The 18,920-nt window shown below is 38.4% G+C and overlaps 1 protein-coding gene across 1 annotated transcript in view; it reads right to left on the bottom strand.

The window, feature by feature from the left end:
* Thoc1 (THO complex subunit 1) overlaps positions 1 to 18,920 on the bottom strand; it is a 44,027-nt gene that overhangs the window by 10,141 nt on the left and 14,966 nt on the right. The window contains exons 8-11 of the mRNA XM_057788297.1: positions 10,139 to 10,221; positions 8,634 to 8,707; positions 4,023 to 4,131; positions 1,710 to 1,841 (exon numbers count right to left, since the gene is read on the bottom strand). Of these exons, the coding sequence (XP_057644280.1) occupies positions 1,710 to 1,841; positions 4,023 to 4,131; positions 8,634 to 8,707; positions 10,139 to 10,221 (398 nt within the window). The remainder of the gene's footprint in view (positions 1 to 1,709; positions 1,842 to 4,022; positions 4,132 to 8,633; positions 8,708 to 10,138; positions 10,222 to 18,920) is intronic.

The following is an 18,920-nucleotide window of genomic DNA, read 5'->3' on the forward strand; positions in this document are numbered from 1 at the left end:
TGTAGACCAGTCTGGCCTCGAACTCACAGAGATCTGCCTGCCTCGCCTGGTCCCACCCTGTTTTTATTATAATAGTTATGGTTTAGTTGTCAGGAAAATTTTTCCTTAAGGCTTTGTGGGCTAGGAAGTATATTATGAGTATTATGTGGGTACTTACATAAGCATTCAAAATGTAGTAACAAAACAAAAAAGCAACCAATGGGCCAGATTTGGCCAAAACTTCCTCTTTTCAACCATTTTTTTGCCAATTTACTGAACACTCTTTTGTACCACAGTCTGCCACATCTAGCAAGCACACAACTTGAGCTCAACAACTGTAGCCACCCTCTCTGTACTAACTCTATAGTCCTACCCAGAATGAAAGGGAAGGTGTTTGAACAAATAGACAAATTACACGGCTAGGCAGTGTCTCTAATCAAATGTCCCAAGGGGAATATCTTTGTTTTACTCAGCAATCCTTCTTTATTCCTTAAGGTCATTTCTCCTATTCCCCACAGCAACTATTTAAATAAACCTTTCTACTTTCCAAACACTACTTACTACCCCACCTCAATTTTTATTTGCCTTCAATGAGAGAAAAATTCAGCAAATTTGAAGTTATTTAATTTCTTGCTTCCTCCCCAAAGTAAAACTTAGCTGTACCTAGATCTGTGTTCTCATCTGCATTTTCCTGCTTACACCTGCTTCCTGACATCTCTGCTCTCCCTTCCTTTTTCTCAATCTCCGCTTAAAATTAAATATTTCAAATGTTCACAAGGCATAAAGAGTTCAATATTCACATAACACCACCTAGTTACTTGTTCCACATTGCTTAAAAAAATACATTCTGAAACTGCTGAGTCCCTACGGACATCCATATTCCTATTCCCTTCTCCTGCCATGGTAACCATTCCATGTATTTGGTGATTAGGATTCTATGCATATTTTGTAGTATTAATACATATACAGGCATCTATACACACTCTATAGTTGTATTCAAACTGTATCATTGTGCTGTAATTTGCTATTTTTACACAACACTGGGTTTGAAATCTACCCACATTAATACATGTAGTTTTAAGTTCAGGGACTAGCATTTTTTTTTTTTCTGTGTTCAGGATAAGTTGTAATTACTTTAGGCTATGTGGACTGTACGATCTCTGTCACTCATGCAAAAGCAGACTACACTGGCATCGAACTCAGAGATTCACCTGCCTTTCCTCCCCACCATCACCCTTCTAACTTGCTATTTCTGACCTATGAAGACATTTATTTCTGGGAACTCAGCTTCACCTTTTTGGTGTTCTCTTTTTATATTTCACTTATCTTGCTTTGTGCTTGCAGCAAAAAGAGTCAAAACATAACTCGTGTGCCACTTTGAATAAAACTCACTAAAATGCAAATTAAGATCAACAGGGAACTTTAAAGCCCTTATTTTTAACTATATGAATAATAAACTGCAAAATATTTTTATACAAAATAAATTCTAACTTAAAATTTAAAATATATATACTTGAAAGTAATCAGGTATATTATTCTAAGTAAGGCCACTAGGTGACTTAGTGGAGAACAGCTTTGTAATCAAATTCGTCCTATTTGTTTAGTAAGAAACGGAAGTCTCAAACTAAAACCAATTTTAACTATAACCAAACTAAAAAGTGGTTCTACTGAGCATGAGTAGCCTGTGCATGTTCAGAACATCCCCACACGTAGTGGAAGGAAGACGGTACCTTCTCACTTGTCAGAAACTTCGCGAAGTATACATGCTCTCCTCCTGTTTTCAATTCTTCCATTTTTTTCCTGGAGGCTTGAGTATCATCTAATTTATAACTCTTAAACACAGCTAAAACTTCTTCAGAATACTATAAAGAAAAAAAAAATTAGTGTTCTTTGACATTGTTATAAAAAATTAAGAGTGGCCGGGCGGTAGTGGTGCACGCCTTTAATCCCAGCACTTGGGAGGCAGAGGCAGGCGGATCTCTGTGAGTTCGAGACCAGCCTGGTCTACAAGAGCTAGTTCCAGGACAGGCTCCAAAACCACAGAGAAACCCTGTCTCGACAAACCAAAAAAAAAAAAAAAAAAAAAAAAAAAAAAAAATTAAGAGTGATTTTCTGGATCAAATACTTAGAATTTACTCCCAATTAACCTATGTATAATGTAAGACATATTTTTAAGAAGGCATAAAAAATTTTCAACAGCAATACAGGTGTAAAAATGCTTCTGATGAGATTTTAAAATACTGCAAAAGCAGGGAATAAACACTATTCCTCAAGAGAACTACAAGACTTTTCTAACATTCTGTAAAATGTCAAGAGGCAAATAGAAAAAGAAAGGTACATCTGTTCAAATCAGTCTCTGAGACAAAAATCTGAAGCTACTGAAGTGTCTCCTTTATGACTGCAGAGCTGTCTACACAATCTCATCCGGACAGCACCGAACAGTGTGAGTGCTAAGGAAACAGTCTGCGTGTATTCACACAATCTTCCATCTGCGGATGACTGGTGCCATAGGTGCAGAACCTACTGATATCAAGAGCTGATTGTATATAAAAAATCACCACTGAATGCTTTTGCTAAGTGGCTATGATGCTATTGCACTCTAAAGACTCATGTTTATGTGAACTAGCGCTGCACTTAGACTTCGTCAGAGAAGCATCTCATCACAGTGGGGACGGGATAGTCGATGTGGAATCTATGACGTGGCTAAAATGTGAGAGTCAGTGGTAGTGGAGTGCTCAAGCCCAGGGAACAGTGGGATGGGGCAGAGGATGAGGGAAGACAGGACACACGCAAGACCTCATAGGTAGCCTCAGTTGTGGTTATCTGCATAACAACTATATGAGACTGGGCCTGCCAACATTTGGTCATGAATTGGGGAACGCCTGTCCTTGGCAGCTAATGCTTGTGGGGTAGGGGTCATTTTCTTAAGGGATACAGCTACTGATTCCCTGCTACACTCTGGTAAGAACTCCTCCCATATGCATGCAAGCAAATTTAATTAAACTTAGTTGGGTCAGATGCCAAAAGAAGACATGAAAGCGGGGAGAGAACTTGCAGAGAAGGAAGGGTATGTGTGTGTGTGTGTGTGTGTGTGTGGTGGGTGATAGAAAGGAATGGGATAAAAATGCCTAAAATTCATGTATTCATTTCATGTAAGAAAACTGTAAGAAATTTTAAAAAATTAGCACTAAAATCAATTGTTTAACCAGCTATGGAAACCTCAAAAAACATTTTATGTGCTAAGACTAACAATGAGAAGATAATTCCTTGTAATTTCCTCACTCACCATTTTAACCTCAATATGGATGGTTCCATTCTCTAAACTGCATAAAAATTAACATAGAACATTTACCATGTTACTTTAAAATGGTATATATATATATATATATATATATATATATATATATATATATATATATATTTTTTTTTTGGATCACAACCTGCCATTTCTACAAGACAAATATTGAGGATTCTTTTAAAATGGGGTTAGCAAATGTTATTTAAAGGAGCAGACAGCAAGTATTTGGGGCTCTGTGGCGCATATGGTGTCAGTTCCAAGTACTCAACGCTGACACACTGCAGAAAAACCATAGATAATGAAATCCCCATGGTTGCAGTACAACAAATCTCTTCAAAGAAGACTGACTTTGCTTGTGGTTACAGTTTTATGAACCCTGTCTGTCGGCAACAACTGGACAGAGCGGCTCCTTCCAAGCCATCTCCCTGCTGTGTCTCAATAAAACCTGCTGTGTGCTCTTCAAAAAAGACATCCAGAAAAAAAAAATCATCAATTTATGTTATCAGCAATTATTATTAAAAATAAACCCTCAAGGCTTTAATTAGTAACTTTTAATCCTTAAGCCACTTAAAAACTCTACTACAAAATCAGTGGTTAAGAATCAAGTCACAATTTAGATTCTGTATATTATAAAAGGGTATAAATCATCTGAGACAGAATTCTATAGTGAAAAGTATTTGGGCAAGTCTAGCTCTGCCATTATCTGTGAGCTATCAGCTTTTGAGGTCTATGACTGGTAACTCACCTTGAGAAAAGTTTTCCAAGAAATCTTCTCATAGCATTGTACTGGGTTCCTGAAGTAATCCTGAAGCGACCAGAATTTTCTATATAGGTTGTAATCAATTGGAATAGAGCTATAAAATAAATATTGTATTAATTCACTTAACTTGTTTTATAGATACATAAATGATCTTTTGCTGGCCTACAAAACCTTTTTGGAAGTTCACAAAAGGCTTCTATCCCCTAAAAAGCATACATTCAGAAATAATTACACAAACTTTTATAAACAATATGAAGGGATTTGAAACCTTTGTATTCTGGTAGAGCTCCTGAATTTTGACTAAATATATGGCTATTTAGAATGAAAGACTAATGATTCTTGATCTTTCTTGTTGCTAGGGTTGGCCATGTGAAATTAGTTGGAAGAAGTCATATGTGCAATATTTAGACCATGTTTTACCATCTGTCTTTCCCTTTCCTGCTGGTGCAGAAGTAAAAGTCGCAGTGAGCTATATTACACTACAGGAAAAATGGCAAATATATGCTGGGAACAGAAGTCAGGAGAAATCTGGGTTCCTTGACTACCCCGCAAGTACTATCCTACTATTCGTGGATAGACTTAAATCAATTTAAATGGATAACTATCTACTCTTAACTTAAATCAATTTAAATGGATAACTATCTACTCTTCTAGGAAGTGAGACAAATATATAAGAAATCAAGTTAGTATCACAAAAATAGACCTTTTCTCTAGTGACTTCATTATGTCATTACTAATTCAACTTCCAATCTGGCTACAACACTATTTAGGACCAGGGGATTTATCCTAAGAAAATCAAAAGGTTATCTCTAGCAGAGAGAATCATACAACCATTTATATGCCCATTTTTGTCTCAGTCACTTGAAGATCTAAATATACTTTAATACATGACAGCAATAGGAATCTCCTGTTTATTTAAGGTTCAGCAGTCAAGAGTCCTTACTGTTTTGCAGAGGACAGGAGTTCAGTTCTCAGCGCCCACATCAGGCAGCTCAAAACTGCCTGAAGCTTTAGTTCTAGGGGGCTGGACACCTCTCTAGCCTTCAGAGGACCCTGCACTCATGTGCATACACCCATATACAGACACACATACACATAAATAAAAAACAAATCCTGTTTTTAAAAGGATCTTTGGCTTTTATCTATTTTTCTGTGTGTGTTTACAACATGTGTATCTACGTGTATGAGTGCAGGTGTATGTGTGGACAATGGAGGACAACCTTGGGTGTAGTCCTTGCCTTTCACCTTCTTGCAGGCAGGTGTTTGCTGCAGCATACACAGGTTAGCTGGTCTGTGAACTTCTGGGCACTCTCTTGTAGGAGCTCTGGGAGTACAAATGTGCGCTGTAGTGTTTGTTTCTACATGGGTTCTGAGGATTCAAACTCAAGCCCTCACAACTGCATCTCCTTACCTTCTGAAGAAGTATTTTATTCAAGTTGCTGATTATCATTTCCAACCTTCTTTAATAGGCTTGGTGGTGAGGTGCTTTACAAAATCTCTTTTCTGTGGTGCTGGGCATCAAGGTTGGCATTCTACAGCACAGTATACTATAGTATAGTATAGTACTTTGACTTTGAGATATACCCCTATCCCGGAGTAAATTTTGAAGTAGTATCAACATACTAAGAAACTTTTATAGTTTGGGCATGAAAATGTCTCCTACTTGACCGTTATAGTTCCCACTCCTAGATGGTATTTTTCATGGCTACATGAACTGTCATTTTTGGTGTTGAGAATTAGATCTAGGGTTTGTGTCTGCCAGGCAGGAGCTCCACTGATCTATACCTCCTGCTCTCTAAATAAAACGGAAAGAGCCTATGCACTGCACACCACTTCACTACTTTTACTATTCTATAAAAACTTACAGATTTGCTATTTACACACACAGACACACAAAATGTGGAACAGGGAATTGAGCCTAAGATTCCTCTCTCCCTCTCTCTCTGTTCCCCTCCCTCCCTCCCTTTCTTCTTCTTCTTTTTTTAAATTTAAAGATAGGATTTCCAGCCATATGATGCAAAGAGAGAACTGACTTCTCAAAGCTGTCCTTGGACTTTTGCATCTGTGCTGTGGCACATTCAGCATGTAAATACACACTAAACAAACAAACATAAATCTAAAAGTAGATAGACTCATTCACAGGAAAGTTGTTAAAATAGGATCAGGCATACTTTGGTTCTTGGATCTTCCTGTCTCAGGTTCCCAACTAGGAAGATAGGCCTGTGCCAGTGGGCACACCTTATTACATTTGTAAGCAATAACAAGTAAGAGGTAAGAGTCACTATCTAAAATAGAATGTCTGAAGAAAGATGTAGTCGAGCAAGACTGTAGTCCCAGACATTTGGATAAGGTGAGACAGGAGGATCTCTTGATCCCAATAGTTCAAAACCCATCTGGCCAACAAAGGAAGACTCCAACACAACACCAACAATACTGTAGAATGTCACCTAAGTATCTTAAGTGAAAATTCTCCAAAACCATTTTTTTTTTTTAGATGTAGAATGATGTTGTTATCATTATCTTGAGACAGGGTCTTGCATTACCCAAGCTGCCTTCAAATTCAAGGCAGTCCTGCAGCCTAACGATCAGATTCTGGGAGTACAGGCCATACTAGTACTCCTGGTTCCACTGAGCCATTTATGGAATCTTTATACATGCATTTTAGTATAAAAACATTTATTCATTAATTGAATAAAATATAAAATAGACTCCATAATATGAATTCATGAATGATAACAATATACTTTGTAATCCAGCTTTATTGTTGCTGTTTTTATTTTTTGAGAAAGGTTTTCACTGTGTAGGCCTGGCTGACCTAGAACAAGATGTTGTTGAACTCAGAGAACTGTCTGCCTTAGTTCCCAAAGGCTGGGGTTAAAGGTATGTGCCACCAAGTTCAATCATAAATTCAGTTCTTTTATTTTTATTTTAATGTACTTTAATAGCATAATGGCTTTGTCTGTGTGTGTGTGTGTGTGTGTGCATATATATATCATGTGGTTAGAAAGAGGGCATCAGATTCCCCTGAAACTGGAGAATTACATGGTTATAAGTCAACATGTGGGTACTGGGAACCAAATCCGGGTCCTCTGTATGAACCAGAGTTCTCAACTGCTATGCTATCTTTCCAGTTAAATTCAGTTCTTAGGGCTAATTCAGCGACTCACTCATCAGAATTCTAACTCTCCCTCACTTTCTTCCCTACACTTTCATAAAACTGTTTCCGTCAGACAAAGACAGCTGAATGCCAGATCCTATTTAAACAACTTTCCTGTGGATGAGTTTATTTATCTTTACGTTTATGTATTTGTTTAGTGTATATGCACATGCATGTGCCACAAGACGAGCCCAGAGCTCACTGGGCAACTTGTGGAGTCAGCTCTCTCCACCATGTGAGTTCTAGGGATCAAACTCAGGTTGTCAGGGTTGGCAGCAAACCCTGGGTAACACTGGGCCATCTCTGTCAGTCCTTGGATTAGTTTACGGTCACACCGATAAACCTGAATGTCGTCTACGGACCAGGCAGTGACTAGCTAGTAGAGTACCTCTGGGGTTCTAGTTAAACTTCATTATCTTAGCACCTACAACTTTTGCCCACTGTTGCACAGGCAGACCCTAAAGGTCCACTCTATCCATACTATGTAAACAAACTGGTCTCTAAAAAAGAGTAACCATAACTAGAAATAATGAATAATTGTTAGAAAATGACTAGAAAATGAAGAGATACTTTTCTGTGTGCTTTACATTTTTCATTATGTGTTTCATCAGCAACTACCATGAAAATATCAGAGTACCCTAGCAGACCACTTTTATCATAAGCTTTCTAAATTCTCTCAACAACTACGAGCAGGCAGCACTGCTGCATTTAAAGACACCAAACTCAGCCGTAGGAAACCGCTTGTTTATAGTCATATGCCTAGCAAGCGAACACTGGAATTAAACCCCAGGGTATATGACTTCTAAAAGTTTCTATATGACTATCTGATTGAATTTGAAATCTGGAACATCAGGAATACCTCTTCCTCTGCAGGCAGAGGAATCCGCTATAGATCTTCTGGACAGCAATTATAGAAATTCTCTCACAGCCGACAACGCCTACTGCTTCAGCCATGGAAGAGTTCTATTCTGATAGCACAGGAGACTCTGGTCTTCCTGTCCCCTTTCTCCTTACAGCTTCTAACTAGGACTATGAAGAGATTACCTGCAACAAAGACTCAGATACAGAGGTAAGAAAAGAGTGATAAGAACAAGAGAGAGGGCAAGAGAAGGAGGTTTCTAGCTTGTAAGTCACTAAATCAGTACACTTATCATGGGCACCAGGCCCATAGGCTACTGGAAGGGAGAAGGGCTCCTAAGGTTGTAGATAGCTGGGATATGTGTTAGATGGGCTGCAAAAACAGTCAAGTATTTGCCTATAGTTTAGAAGTCAACTGATACAGCATACTAGCGAGTCAGGATTTATTTTATTTAACACATAAGAGGTATATATAAAAGAAACCTATAAGCATGATTTTCTCCTCCCTGTCTGCATCTTCATTACAGTATTTGAAGGGTAAATAATTATAAATCAGGAGATCTTAAGCTCTAAAAACTTACCATGTTGTTGGGGCTTCATCATCTCCCATCTCACCTTCTTCTACATCCATGCCTTCCTCTCTATCCTCAGTATGCTTAATAAAACCAAACAAAACAGAACAAAAACCAGTCTGGCATGAAGTAGTTATTAAGCGAAAGATGACACAGTATACAATTAAATAGTTTATATACTTCTACACAATTATTATTAGGGAAGCAGTTATAGTAATTGTTCAAACCTATAATCTTTAAGGCAATGAGAATTTAAATGACAGGAAACGAAGAGTAATATGACAATAACATAGCATGGCTATGTGCAAAGACAAAACCCCATCTTATTTTCCAAATATTTTTTGTCACTAAAACAAAGATTAAACTAATAATAATAAAGGACAGAAAGTGCGCGTAAGGCTATAGGAGATGGACAGGCAATCTTCACTTGTCACAGCAACAGTATGTACGGATGTGCCTTTTCTGTGAAGTAACAGCAGTACTGCACATATGTGGATGGGTATGGGCCCAACCAGGGCCACACCCTTAAACAGAACTGACTCTCTCCTAGCTATCAAAATGAAATGATTACACGAGTTAGCAATCATACATACTGTTCACTGCAATGGTAACAATTTCTATTACAAGTTATTTGTGCCATGCATGGTGACACAAGCCAGCGTTTGGCAGGTGAAGGCAGGAGACTCAAGAGCCCAAGGTCATCCTCAGCTACACAGTGAGTTCAAGATCAGCCTGGGCTTGAACCCTGGCTTAAAATTAAAGATGATTTAAATGTCTACTGAAAAGAAATTATGGTACATTCATTTTGGAAGCTAATCTGTAATTAAACTGACATATCAGTTTAAAGAAGACGAAGTTAAGAACTATATACATTATGCCATCTTATTTGTGAAAAATAACATTAGTTGGTACAAGTACTCAAAGTCTTCTAAGATTAGATGGAGATTATTAGGAGTGGTTATAGAAACAGTACTTACAGAAAACAGGTAAAAACTAAAATAATGTTCAAAGCGGGAAACTCTTTCCTTCTATAACGTACCTTATGATTAGGACATAAAAGAGCTGAGCAGAGTCTCTCAAACACCCATTTTAACAGAGGACAAGCTACACAATAATCCGACACCATTGAACTTTGATTATAGTCACTATACTTTGTATTTTAAATACTGTTTGAAATCTTTATACAGAATACACATTATGTCTATATATTAAAAATGAAAGTCAAACAAGATTGCTCAGAAGGTAAATTCGTCTGTTGTGTAAGCCCTAGTTACCCAAATCCAATCCTTGGAATTCACACAGAGGATGAAGGACAGAATCAGCTCTACACAGTTGTCCTTTGATTTCACAATACGCCCCACCCTCACATGTGTATGTATATACACAAATACATATTACTAAGTGAAGCTAAAAGTGTTCAAATTTTTGATGACTTAAGGGTCCGCCCATTTTCTCAACCATCTTAACAAAAAAATCTAAGAATGTTCGATGAGAAGGTTTTTTATCAGCCTTACCTTCTGACCCAGGGTGCTTTCCTGCTCATTTGTATTGAAAACAGTGACGTTTTCCAGGTTAAACTGACTCTGTAAGTTAAGACCTATGAAAAAGAGATTAGTTTTTTTTTTCTGAGATAGCTTCTTACCACGTAGCTCATATTGGTGACTCCCCTGCCTCTCAGTCTCCTGAGTGCTAGAAACAGGCATGTGCTATTATATACAAGGCTGAGTTAGTCCTTTTGATTTACAACATTCAAAACAAATTCACAGATTATGGAGTATTCAGAATTTTGCTAAACTATTTGTTTCAGTCTGAGACAATGTAATGAAACAGTAAAAATGTTATAAAGATGGCCAGATTATTTAACTGTCAGTAAGAAGGTAAAAGTAAGCAGGTCCGTTTACCCGTGTAATCTCATTTTCCCGTTGCTCCTCATACAGGCATATATGTACATGTGAGTCAGTATGTGTATATATATATATATATACCTTTCCTTGCTTTGCCTGTTAAGAGAGTCTAGACACATCAAGCATACTTAGGTCCAGACCTTGGCTTTAACTACCATTCTTAAATAAAAGAAACTAGGTTCTTTGAGAAAATGAGCGACTTTAAGGCTGGAAAAGGAAAAAAAGAGGAGTCTGGGTAATAATATATATCAATCAGGAAGAGCGGCCAGTGGCAGAAACAAACAATGTGAGCAAAAAGTAAATAATAATCTACGACATTATAACCCAAGGAATAAAATACCCACAGTTCATTTGGAAAGAGGTAGTTAAACTAGAAACAAGCCTTTGAGAAGACAACTTTCCCTTATGGAAGGATCACCATTAATAAACACAGAAAAAGCAGGGCGGTGGTGGCGCACGCCTTTAATCCCAGCACTTGGGAGGCAGACGCAGGCGGATCTCTGGGAGTTCGAGGCCAGCCTGGTCTACAAGAGCTAGTTCCGGGACCGGCACCAAAGCTACAGAGAAACCCTGTCTCAACCCCCCCCCCCCCAAAAAAAAAATAAAAATAAAATAAACACAGAAAAGACTTCATTCACATCAGGAAAAGATCCACTGACAGGCAAAGAATAGTGAGGAAAGAAGTTTCTGTATAGTCTTAAAATACCACTCTTCCTTATAAGCATCTTAGATCACAAAGGGAAAAACGAACCCTACTACACAGAGACAAATAGGAGATACTATCTTAACTAAGCAATGAGTGTGCCAGAACAACACATGTTAACATCAATTTCAAAATGATGCTTTGAGAAGGCGCATCAGTTCCCTCGATGTTCTTCAAAAGCCTCCCTTCAATTCCTGTATGTTGAATCACGAAAGGTCAGCAAAAACTAAGGGACTGTCATTAGAGAGACTAGGTAACATGAAAATTAAATGTAATGTGGCTTCTCGACTAGAAGAGGAAATGTAGTGATAAATTAATGACATCCAAATGTCTCTGGTTGACGACGAGTTCTGTGCCAATGTTGAATTCTTAGTGTTAATAACTGTATTAGCACTATACAGTATTAGGAATGGCATTCACATATCTACATTTCCTTTAACATTCCTGTTAGAAAGAATCAGATGTGATATTTTGTTGTCATTTTAATAGCTTTGTCGGTAAAAGGAAAAAGGAAAAAAAATCTAATAAATGGAAAAATCTCGTATCAAGCCATCTTCAGGCAACAATGAAAAAAATTGTAGCCTAATGCCAAATTTTATGGCTGATGAGGACAGTAACAGCTTTGAGTTAGGCTAGGTTGACAGGACCCCACTGGCAGTGGTTTGTTTGAGCTAGGCTAGATTGACAGGACCTCACTGGCCGCGGTTTGTTTTTAAGGAACCATACGTAAGCAATGAAAACCCTCTCTCGAGGGTGGTGATGGCGCACGCCTTTAATCTTAGCACCAGTAGGCAGAGGCAGGTGGATCACTGTGAGTGTGAGGCCAGCCTGGTCTACAGAGCAAGTTCTAGGATAGGCTCCAAAGCTACAGAGAAACCCTGTCTCAAAAAAACCAAAACCCCTCAAAAAAACAAAAACAAAACAACCAGCCTGGTGTAGGAGGTCCTACTGTTTATGTGTTGCTTTTATTGGTTAATCAATAAAGAAACTGCTTGGCCTGATAGGGCAGAACTTAGGTAGGTGAAGAAGACAGAACTGAATTCTCGGAGGAAGAAAGCAGAGTCCTGGAGAGATACCAGAGAGGGCCAGCGTGGGAACACCATGTCGGACATATTGGATTTTTCCTGGTGGGCCACGACCCCGTGGTGGGCACGGATTGGTGGAGATGGGTTGAATCAGGATGTAAGGGTTGGCCAATGGGAGGCTGGGGCTGATGGTCAAGCAGTGTTTTAATTAATACAGTTTCTGTGTGATTGTTTCAGGTGTAAGCTAGCTGGGCGGCAGGAACAAGGGGGCCATCTCTGTGCAACACCAGCCTTCTCTCAAGAAAGATACCATGGGGCTGGAGAGATGGCTCAGTGGTTAAGAGAATTGACTGTTCTTCCAGAGGACCTGAGTTCAATTCCCAGCAACCACATGGTGGCTCACAACGATCTGTAATGAGATCTGGCACCCTCTCCTGGCCTGCAGGCATACATAATACATACATACATACATATATAGATACATACATACATAAATAAATAAAATCTTAAAAAAAAAAGGTACCATGCTAGGATTCAAAACCATTCTTCTCAAAACAACAACAACCAAACCAAACAAACAAACAAAACCAAAAATAAAGCAAAAAAAAAAAAATACAGTGTGTTGCCAGACACACAGAGACAAAACACTCTAAGGAAAAAAAATTAGCTGAAACAGCCTCACAAAAGCATAAGGTACTGAAATAAATGATCAGATATAAACAACAAGAAAATCTTACAATGTTTTAAAACTAAAGAACAAACTTCAAAGTATCAACAGGGAGTAAAAAGCTAAAAAGTAAAAATACCTTCCTGAAAAAAGAACACCATAAGGCTACTTAGAATGTAATGCAAGGACAGGCTGATATTCAGACAGGGAGGCAGGTAGGTAGCATAAAAGATAGAGGATACAGTGATGTTTATTTAATTGGAGATGCAAAAGGAAAAAAAGAGGCATTTATAAAATGTGAAAGCATATAAAAATAGTGAAGGCAATCATTAAAATTTTTAGTAAGTGGTAAAAGACATTAATCCAAAGTTAAGATGACAACAAATCCCAAGAATGATAGGTAAAAAAGCAACCCACACAAAGACACAGTATAGTAAATCAAAGAAAATTTTACAAGCAGAGAAAAAAATTAGGTTATCTTCTAAAATTTAAACACTGATTATCTTATAGAACACATGACCAAGGACCAGGGGTCACGGAATGGCTTAGCGTGATGACATAAGATCAATACCTAGGACCCACATGGTAAGAGAACTGAATGCCCACAAATTGTTCTTTAATCTCCACTTGCATGTACACATGTACACACACACACATAAAAAGTTTAAAAAGAATAACAAAGAATGAGAGACTAGAAGATAAAGATGATCACAAATGAAATGAAATCTATCTAGTACCAACAACCTAGCATTTTTTGGGGATAGGGTAGGGGGTGAGACAGGGTTTCTCTTTGTGGCTCTGGCTGTTCTAGAACTAGCTCTGTAGACCAGGCTGGCCTCAAACTCAGAGATTCACTTGCCTCTGCTTCTCAAGTGCTGGGATTAGAGGCATGAGCTACCACTGCCTGACCTAGCCTAGCATTTTAAAGTTACTGAATTCTTACAAGAATTAAAGAGAAATAAATATTTCATGAAAAACAGTTCTGGTTTGCTTTTTTTTTTTTTTTGGTGTGTGTGTGTGTGTGTGTGTGTGTGTTTGTCAATGTGGCACAAGCTAAAGTCATCTGAGAAGAGGGAACCATGACTGAGAAAACGACTCCATGAGCTTGGCCTGTAGGCAAACCTATTTGGCATTTTCTTACTTAGTGATAGATGTGGAAGGGCCCAGCCCATTGTGAGCTCTGCCACTCTAGTCCCAGTGTGTAAGAAAGCAAACTGATGAGCTAGGACTAGCGGTGCACACTTTTAATCCCAGCAAGAGGCAGGCAGATCTCTGTGAATTTGAGGCCAGCCTGGTCTACAGAGCTATTTCTAGGACAGCCAGGTTACACAAAGAAACCCTGTATTGAAAAACAAAACAAAGAATTGTAAAATTAATTAATATGACTAAATAGCAATTAATGAAACAGAAAATGGAAACAAAGAATAGATATTATGAAATGAAATATAGATAGGATAATTCTTATCTGCATATATTACTATAATTCAACAGTGCACTGTTAATAACTTTGAATTTAAGATTATGTAGCTTCTATAGGATCACACATTATATGCTTAATGTCTTATTTTATGGCTAGAAACCGATTATGAGTGAGTACATCCCATGTTCCTCTTTTTGAGTCTGGGATACCTCACTCAGGATAGTGTTTTCTATTTCCATCCATTTGCACGCAAAATTCGAGAAGTCATTGTTTTTTACTGCTGAGTAGTACTCTAATATGTATATATTCCACACTTTCTTCATCCATTCCTCCATTGAAGGGCATCTAGGTTGTTTCCAGGTTTTGGCTATTACAAACAATGCTGCTATGAACAAGGTTGAACAGATACTTTTGTCATTTGATGTGGCATCTCTTGGGTATATTCCCAATAGTGGTATTACTGGATCTTGGGGTAGGTTGATCCCAAATTTCCTGAGAAATCGCCACACTGATTTCCAAAGTGGTTGCACAAGTTTGCATTCCCACCAGCAATGAATGAGTGTGCCTCTTTCTCCACAACCTCTCCAGCAAAGGCTATCATTGGTGTTCTTGATTTTAGCCATTCTGACAGGTGTAAGATGGTATCTCAAAGTTGTTTTAATTTGCATTTCCCTTATCGCTAAGGAGGTTGAGCATGACCTTAGGTGTCTTTTGGCCATTTGAATTTCTTCTGTTGAGAATTCTCTGTTCAGATCAGTGCCCCATTTTTTTATTGGGTTCATTAGCATTTTAAAGTTTAGTTTCTTGAGTTCTTTATATATTTTGGTGATCAGACCTTTGTCTGTTGCAGGGTTGGTGAAGATCTTCTCCCAGTCAGTGGGTTGCCTTTTTGTCTTAGTGACAGTGTCCTTTGCTTCAAAGAAAATCATATAGTCATCCGCATGGAGAGGGGGAAGTAGACAAGATTCCAGGGCAAAAACTGGGAACTTGCGGGTGAGGTGGCATGGGGCAAAGGGGAAATGGGATGAGAAATATGAGAAGGGGAGGATGGGAGGAGCTCGGAGGATTGGGATGGTTGGGATATAGGAAGGATGGATACGGGAGCAGCGAAGTATATATCCTATCTAAGGGAGCCATCTTAGGGTTGGCAAGAGACTTGACTCTTGAGGGGTTCGCAGGTGTCCAGGAATATGTCCCCAGCTGGTACCTTGGGCAACTAAGGAGAGGGAACCTGAAATGACCCTATCCTATACTGATGAATATCTTGCATATCACCTTAGAACCTTCATCTGGCGATGGATCGAGGTAGAGACAGAGTCTCAATTGGGAGCAACGGTCTGAGCTCTTAAGGTCCAAATGAGGAGCAGAAGGAGGGAGAACATGAGCAAAAAATCAGGACCACGAGGGATGCACCCACCCACTGTGACAGTGGAACTGATTTATTGGGAGCCCACCAAGGCCTGCTGGTCTGGGACTGAATAAGCATGGGTTGATTCCGGACTCTCTGAGCATGGCGGTCAATGAAGACTGATGAGAAGCCAAGGACAACGGCACTAGGTTTCGATCCTAATACATGAACTGGCTTTGTGGGAGCTTAGCCTGTTTGGACGCTCACCTTTCTGGACGTAGATAGAAGGACCTTGGTCTTCCCGCAGGGCAGGGAATTTGGACTGCTCTTCAGTATCGAGAGGGAGGGGGAATGGAGTGGGGGGAGGAGAAGAGGAGTGGGGATAGAGGGAGGGAAGGGGGGAGGGCAATATTTGGGAGGAGGGGAGGGAAATGGGAAATGGGGAGCAGGTGGAAATTTTAATTAAAAAAGAATAAAAATAAATAAATAAGTAAAAAAAAAAAAAAAAAAGATTATGTATACCATAGCTAGGACCGGCATATTTACAAGAAAATAAAGCAATTGTCTACGCTTTCAATTTATTATTTTACATTTTCTTATTATGACAGATCTTACTCCAATTAAAAACTGGAAGAGATTTCCTTGCAAAGAATTTAATGTATAGAGACAGCGATCTCCACTGGAACAGGTACAGAGGAGTAACTGCTGAGCTAGTGAGCCAGAGCAAGAGACCGCTGAGGGTCTGGACATGAATCTGAAACCTTCAAGGGAAGAGACCTAAGCCAGGACCCCTGTGGGTCTGGGCATGAGTCTAGGACCTGCCAGGAACTAACAAATGGTATGACTCGAATGGACTTAACAGACATCTATAGAATATTCCATCCAAACACAAAAGAATATACCTTCTTTTCAGCACCTCATGGAACCTTCTCAAAAATTGACCATATACTCAGAAACAAAACAAACCTCAACAAATACAAAAAATTAGAATAACCCAATGTACCTTATCAGATCACCATGGTATAGTATAAAAATAGAAGTCAGCAGCAATACTAATACCAGAAAACCCAAACACATGGAAATTAAACAATGCTCACCTGAATCATCAATGGGTAAAGGAAGAAATAAAGGGAGAAATTAAAGACTTCCTAAAATCCAATGAAAATGACCACACATCATACCCAAATTTATGGGACACAATGAAAGCATGTAAAGAGGAAAGATCATAGTACTAAGTGCCTACATAAAGAAGATGGAAATTCACATTAGTGAATTAACAGAACATTTGAAAACTTTAGAACAAAAAGAAGCAAACTCACCCAAGAGAATTAGAAGGCAGGAAATAATCAAATTGAGAGCTGAAATCAACAAAATAGAAACAAAGAAAACAATACAAAGACTCAATGAGTCAAAGAGTTGGTTCTTCGAGAAAATCAACAAAATAGACAAACCTTTATCCAAACTAACCAAAAGGCAGAGAGAGAATATCCAAATTAACAAAATCAGATGAAAAGGGGGACATAACAACAGACATGGAGGAAATACAGAGAATCATCAAGTCACATTTCGAAAACCTGCACTCCACAAGACTGGAAAACTTAAAGAAAATGGACAACTTTCTGGATAAATATCACTTACCAAAATTAAATAAAGACCAGATAAGAAGAAAATTAAACAGACCTATAACTGCTGAAGAAATAGAAACAGTCATCAAAAGTCTCCCAACCAAAAAAAGACCAGCACCAGATGGTTTCAGCTCAGAATTCTACAGGACTTTCAAACAAGAACTAATACCAATACTCCTCAAATTATTCCACACAATAGAAACAGAGAGAACATTGTCAAACTCTTTTTATGAGGTTACAATTACCCTGATATCCATACCACAGAAATACATTACTAAGAAAGAGAATTACAGACCAATCTCACTCATGAACAAATGCAAAAATACTAAATAAAATACTAGCAAATTGAATCCAAGAACACATCAGAACCATCATCCTCTATGATTAAGTTGGCTTCATCCCAGAGATGCAGGGATGGTTCAAGATACAAAAAAAAAAAAATCTGTCAACATAATTCACCATATAAACAAACTGAAAAATAAAAACCACATGATCATCTCATTAGATGCCAAAAAAAATTTTGACAAAATAGAACATCCCTTCATGATAAAGGTCTTGGAGAGAGCGGGGATACAAGAAACATACCTACACATAATAAAGACAATATACAGCAAGCCAACAGCCAACATCAAATGGAGAGAAACTCCCAGCAATTCCACTGAAATCAGGAACAAGACAAGGTTGTCCACTCTCTCCATGTCTATTCAGTATAGTTCTTGAGGTTCTAGCTAGAGCAATTAAGACACCAAAGGGAGATCAAGGGGATACAAATCGGAAAAGAAGTAAAACTCTCACTGCTGATGATATGATAGGTCACATAAGCGACCCCAAAAATTCTAACAAGGAATTCTACAACTCATAAACCCTTTCAGTAATGTAGCAGGATACAAAATTAACTCAAAAAAATTAGGAGCCCTCCTGTATGTAGATGATAAAAGGGCTGGGAAAAAATTAGGGAATCAACACCCTTCACAATAGCCACAAATAGCATAAAAGATCTCACAGTAACTCTAATCAAACAAGTGCAAGACTTGTATGACAAGAACTTAAATCCTTGAAGAAAGAAACTGAAGAAGACACCAGAAAGTAGAAAGATCTCCCATGCTCTTAGGTAGGCAGAATTAACATAATAAAAATGGGCAATCTTACTAAAAAGCAATCTACAGATTCAACACAATGCCCAGCAAAATTCTTCACAGATGTCGACAGAATGGTACTTAACTTCATATGGGAAAGCAATAAACCAGGGATAGCCAAAACAATCCTGTACAAAAAAAGAACTTCTGGAGCCATCACACTCTACTACAGAGCTACAAGTACTGAAAACAGCCTGGTATGGGCATAAGAACAGACAGGAGGACAGGTGACCCAGATACTAATCCACACCCCTTCAAACACCTGATTTTTGATAAAGAAGCAAAAAGTATCAAATGGAAAAAAGAAAGCATATTTAACAAATGGTGCTGGCATAATTGGACCTCAACATGTAGAAGAATCAAAATAGACCCATATCTATCACCATGCACAAAACTCAAGACCAAATGGATCAAAGACCTCAACATAAAGCCAGCCACACTGAACCTTATAGAAGAGAAAGTAGGAAG

This window comes from Chionomys nivalis, chromosome 14 (genome assembly GCF_950005125.1).
Source record: "Chionomys nivalis chromosome 14, mChiNiv1.1, whole genome shotgun sequence".
Taxonomy (NCBI): domain Eukaryota; kingdom Metazoa; phylum Chordata; class Mammalia; order Rodentia; family Cricetidae; genus Chionomys; species Chionomys nivalis.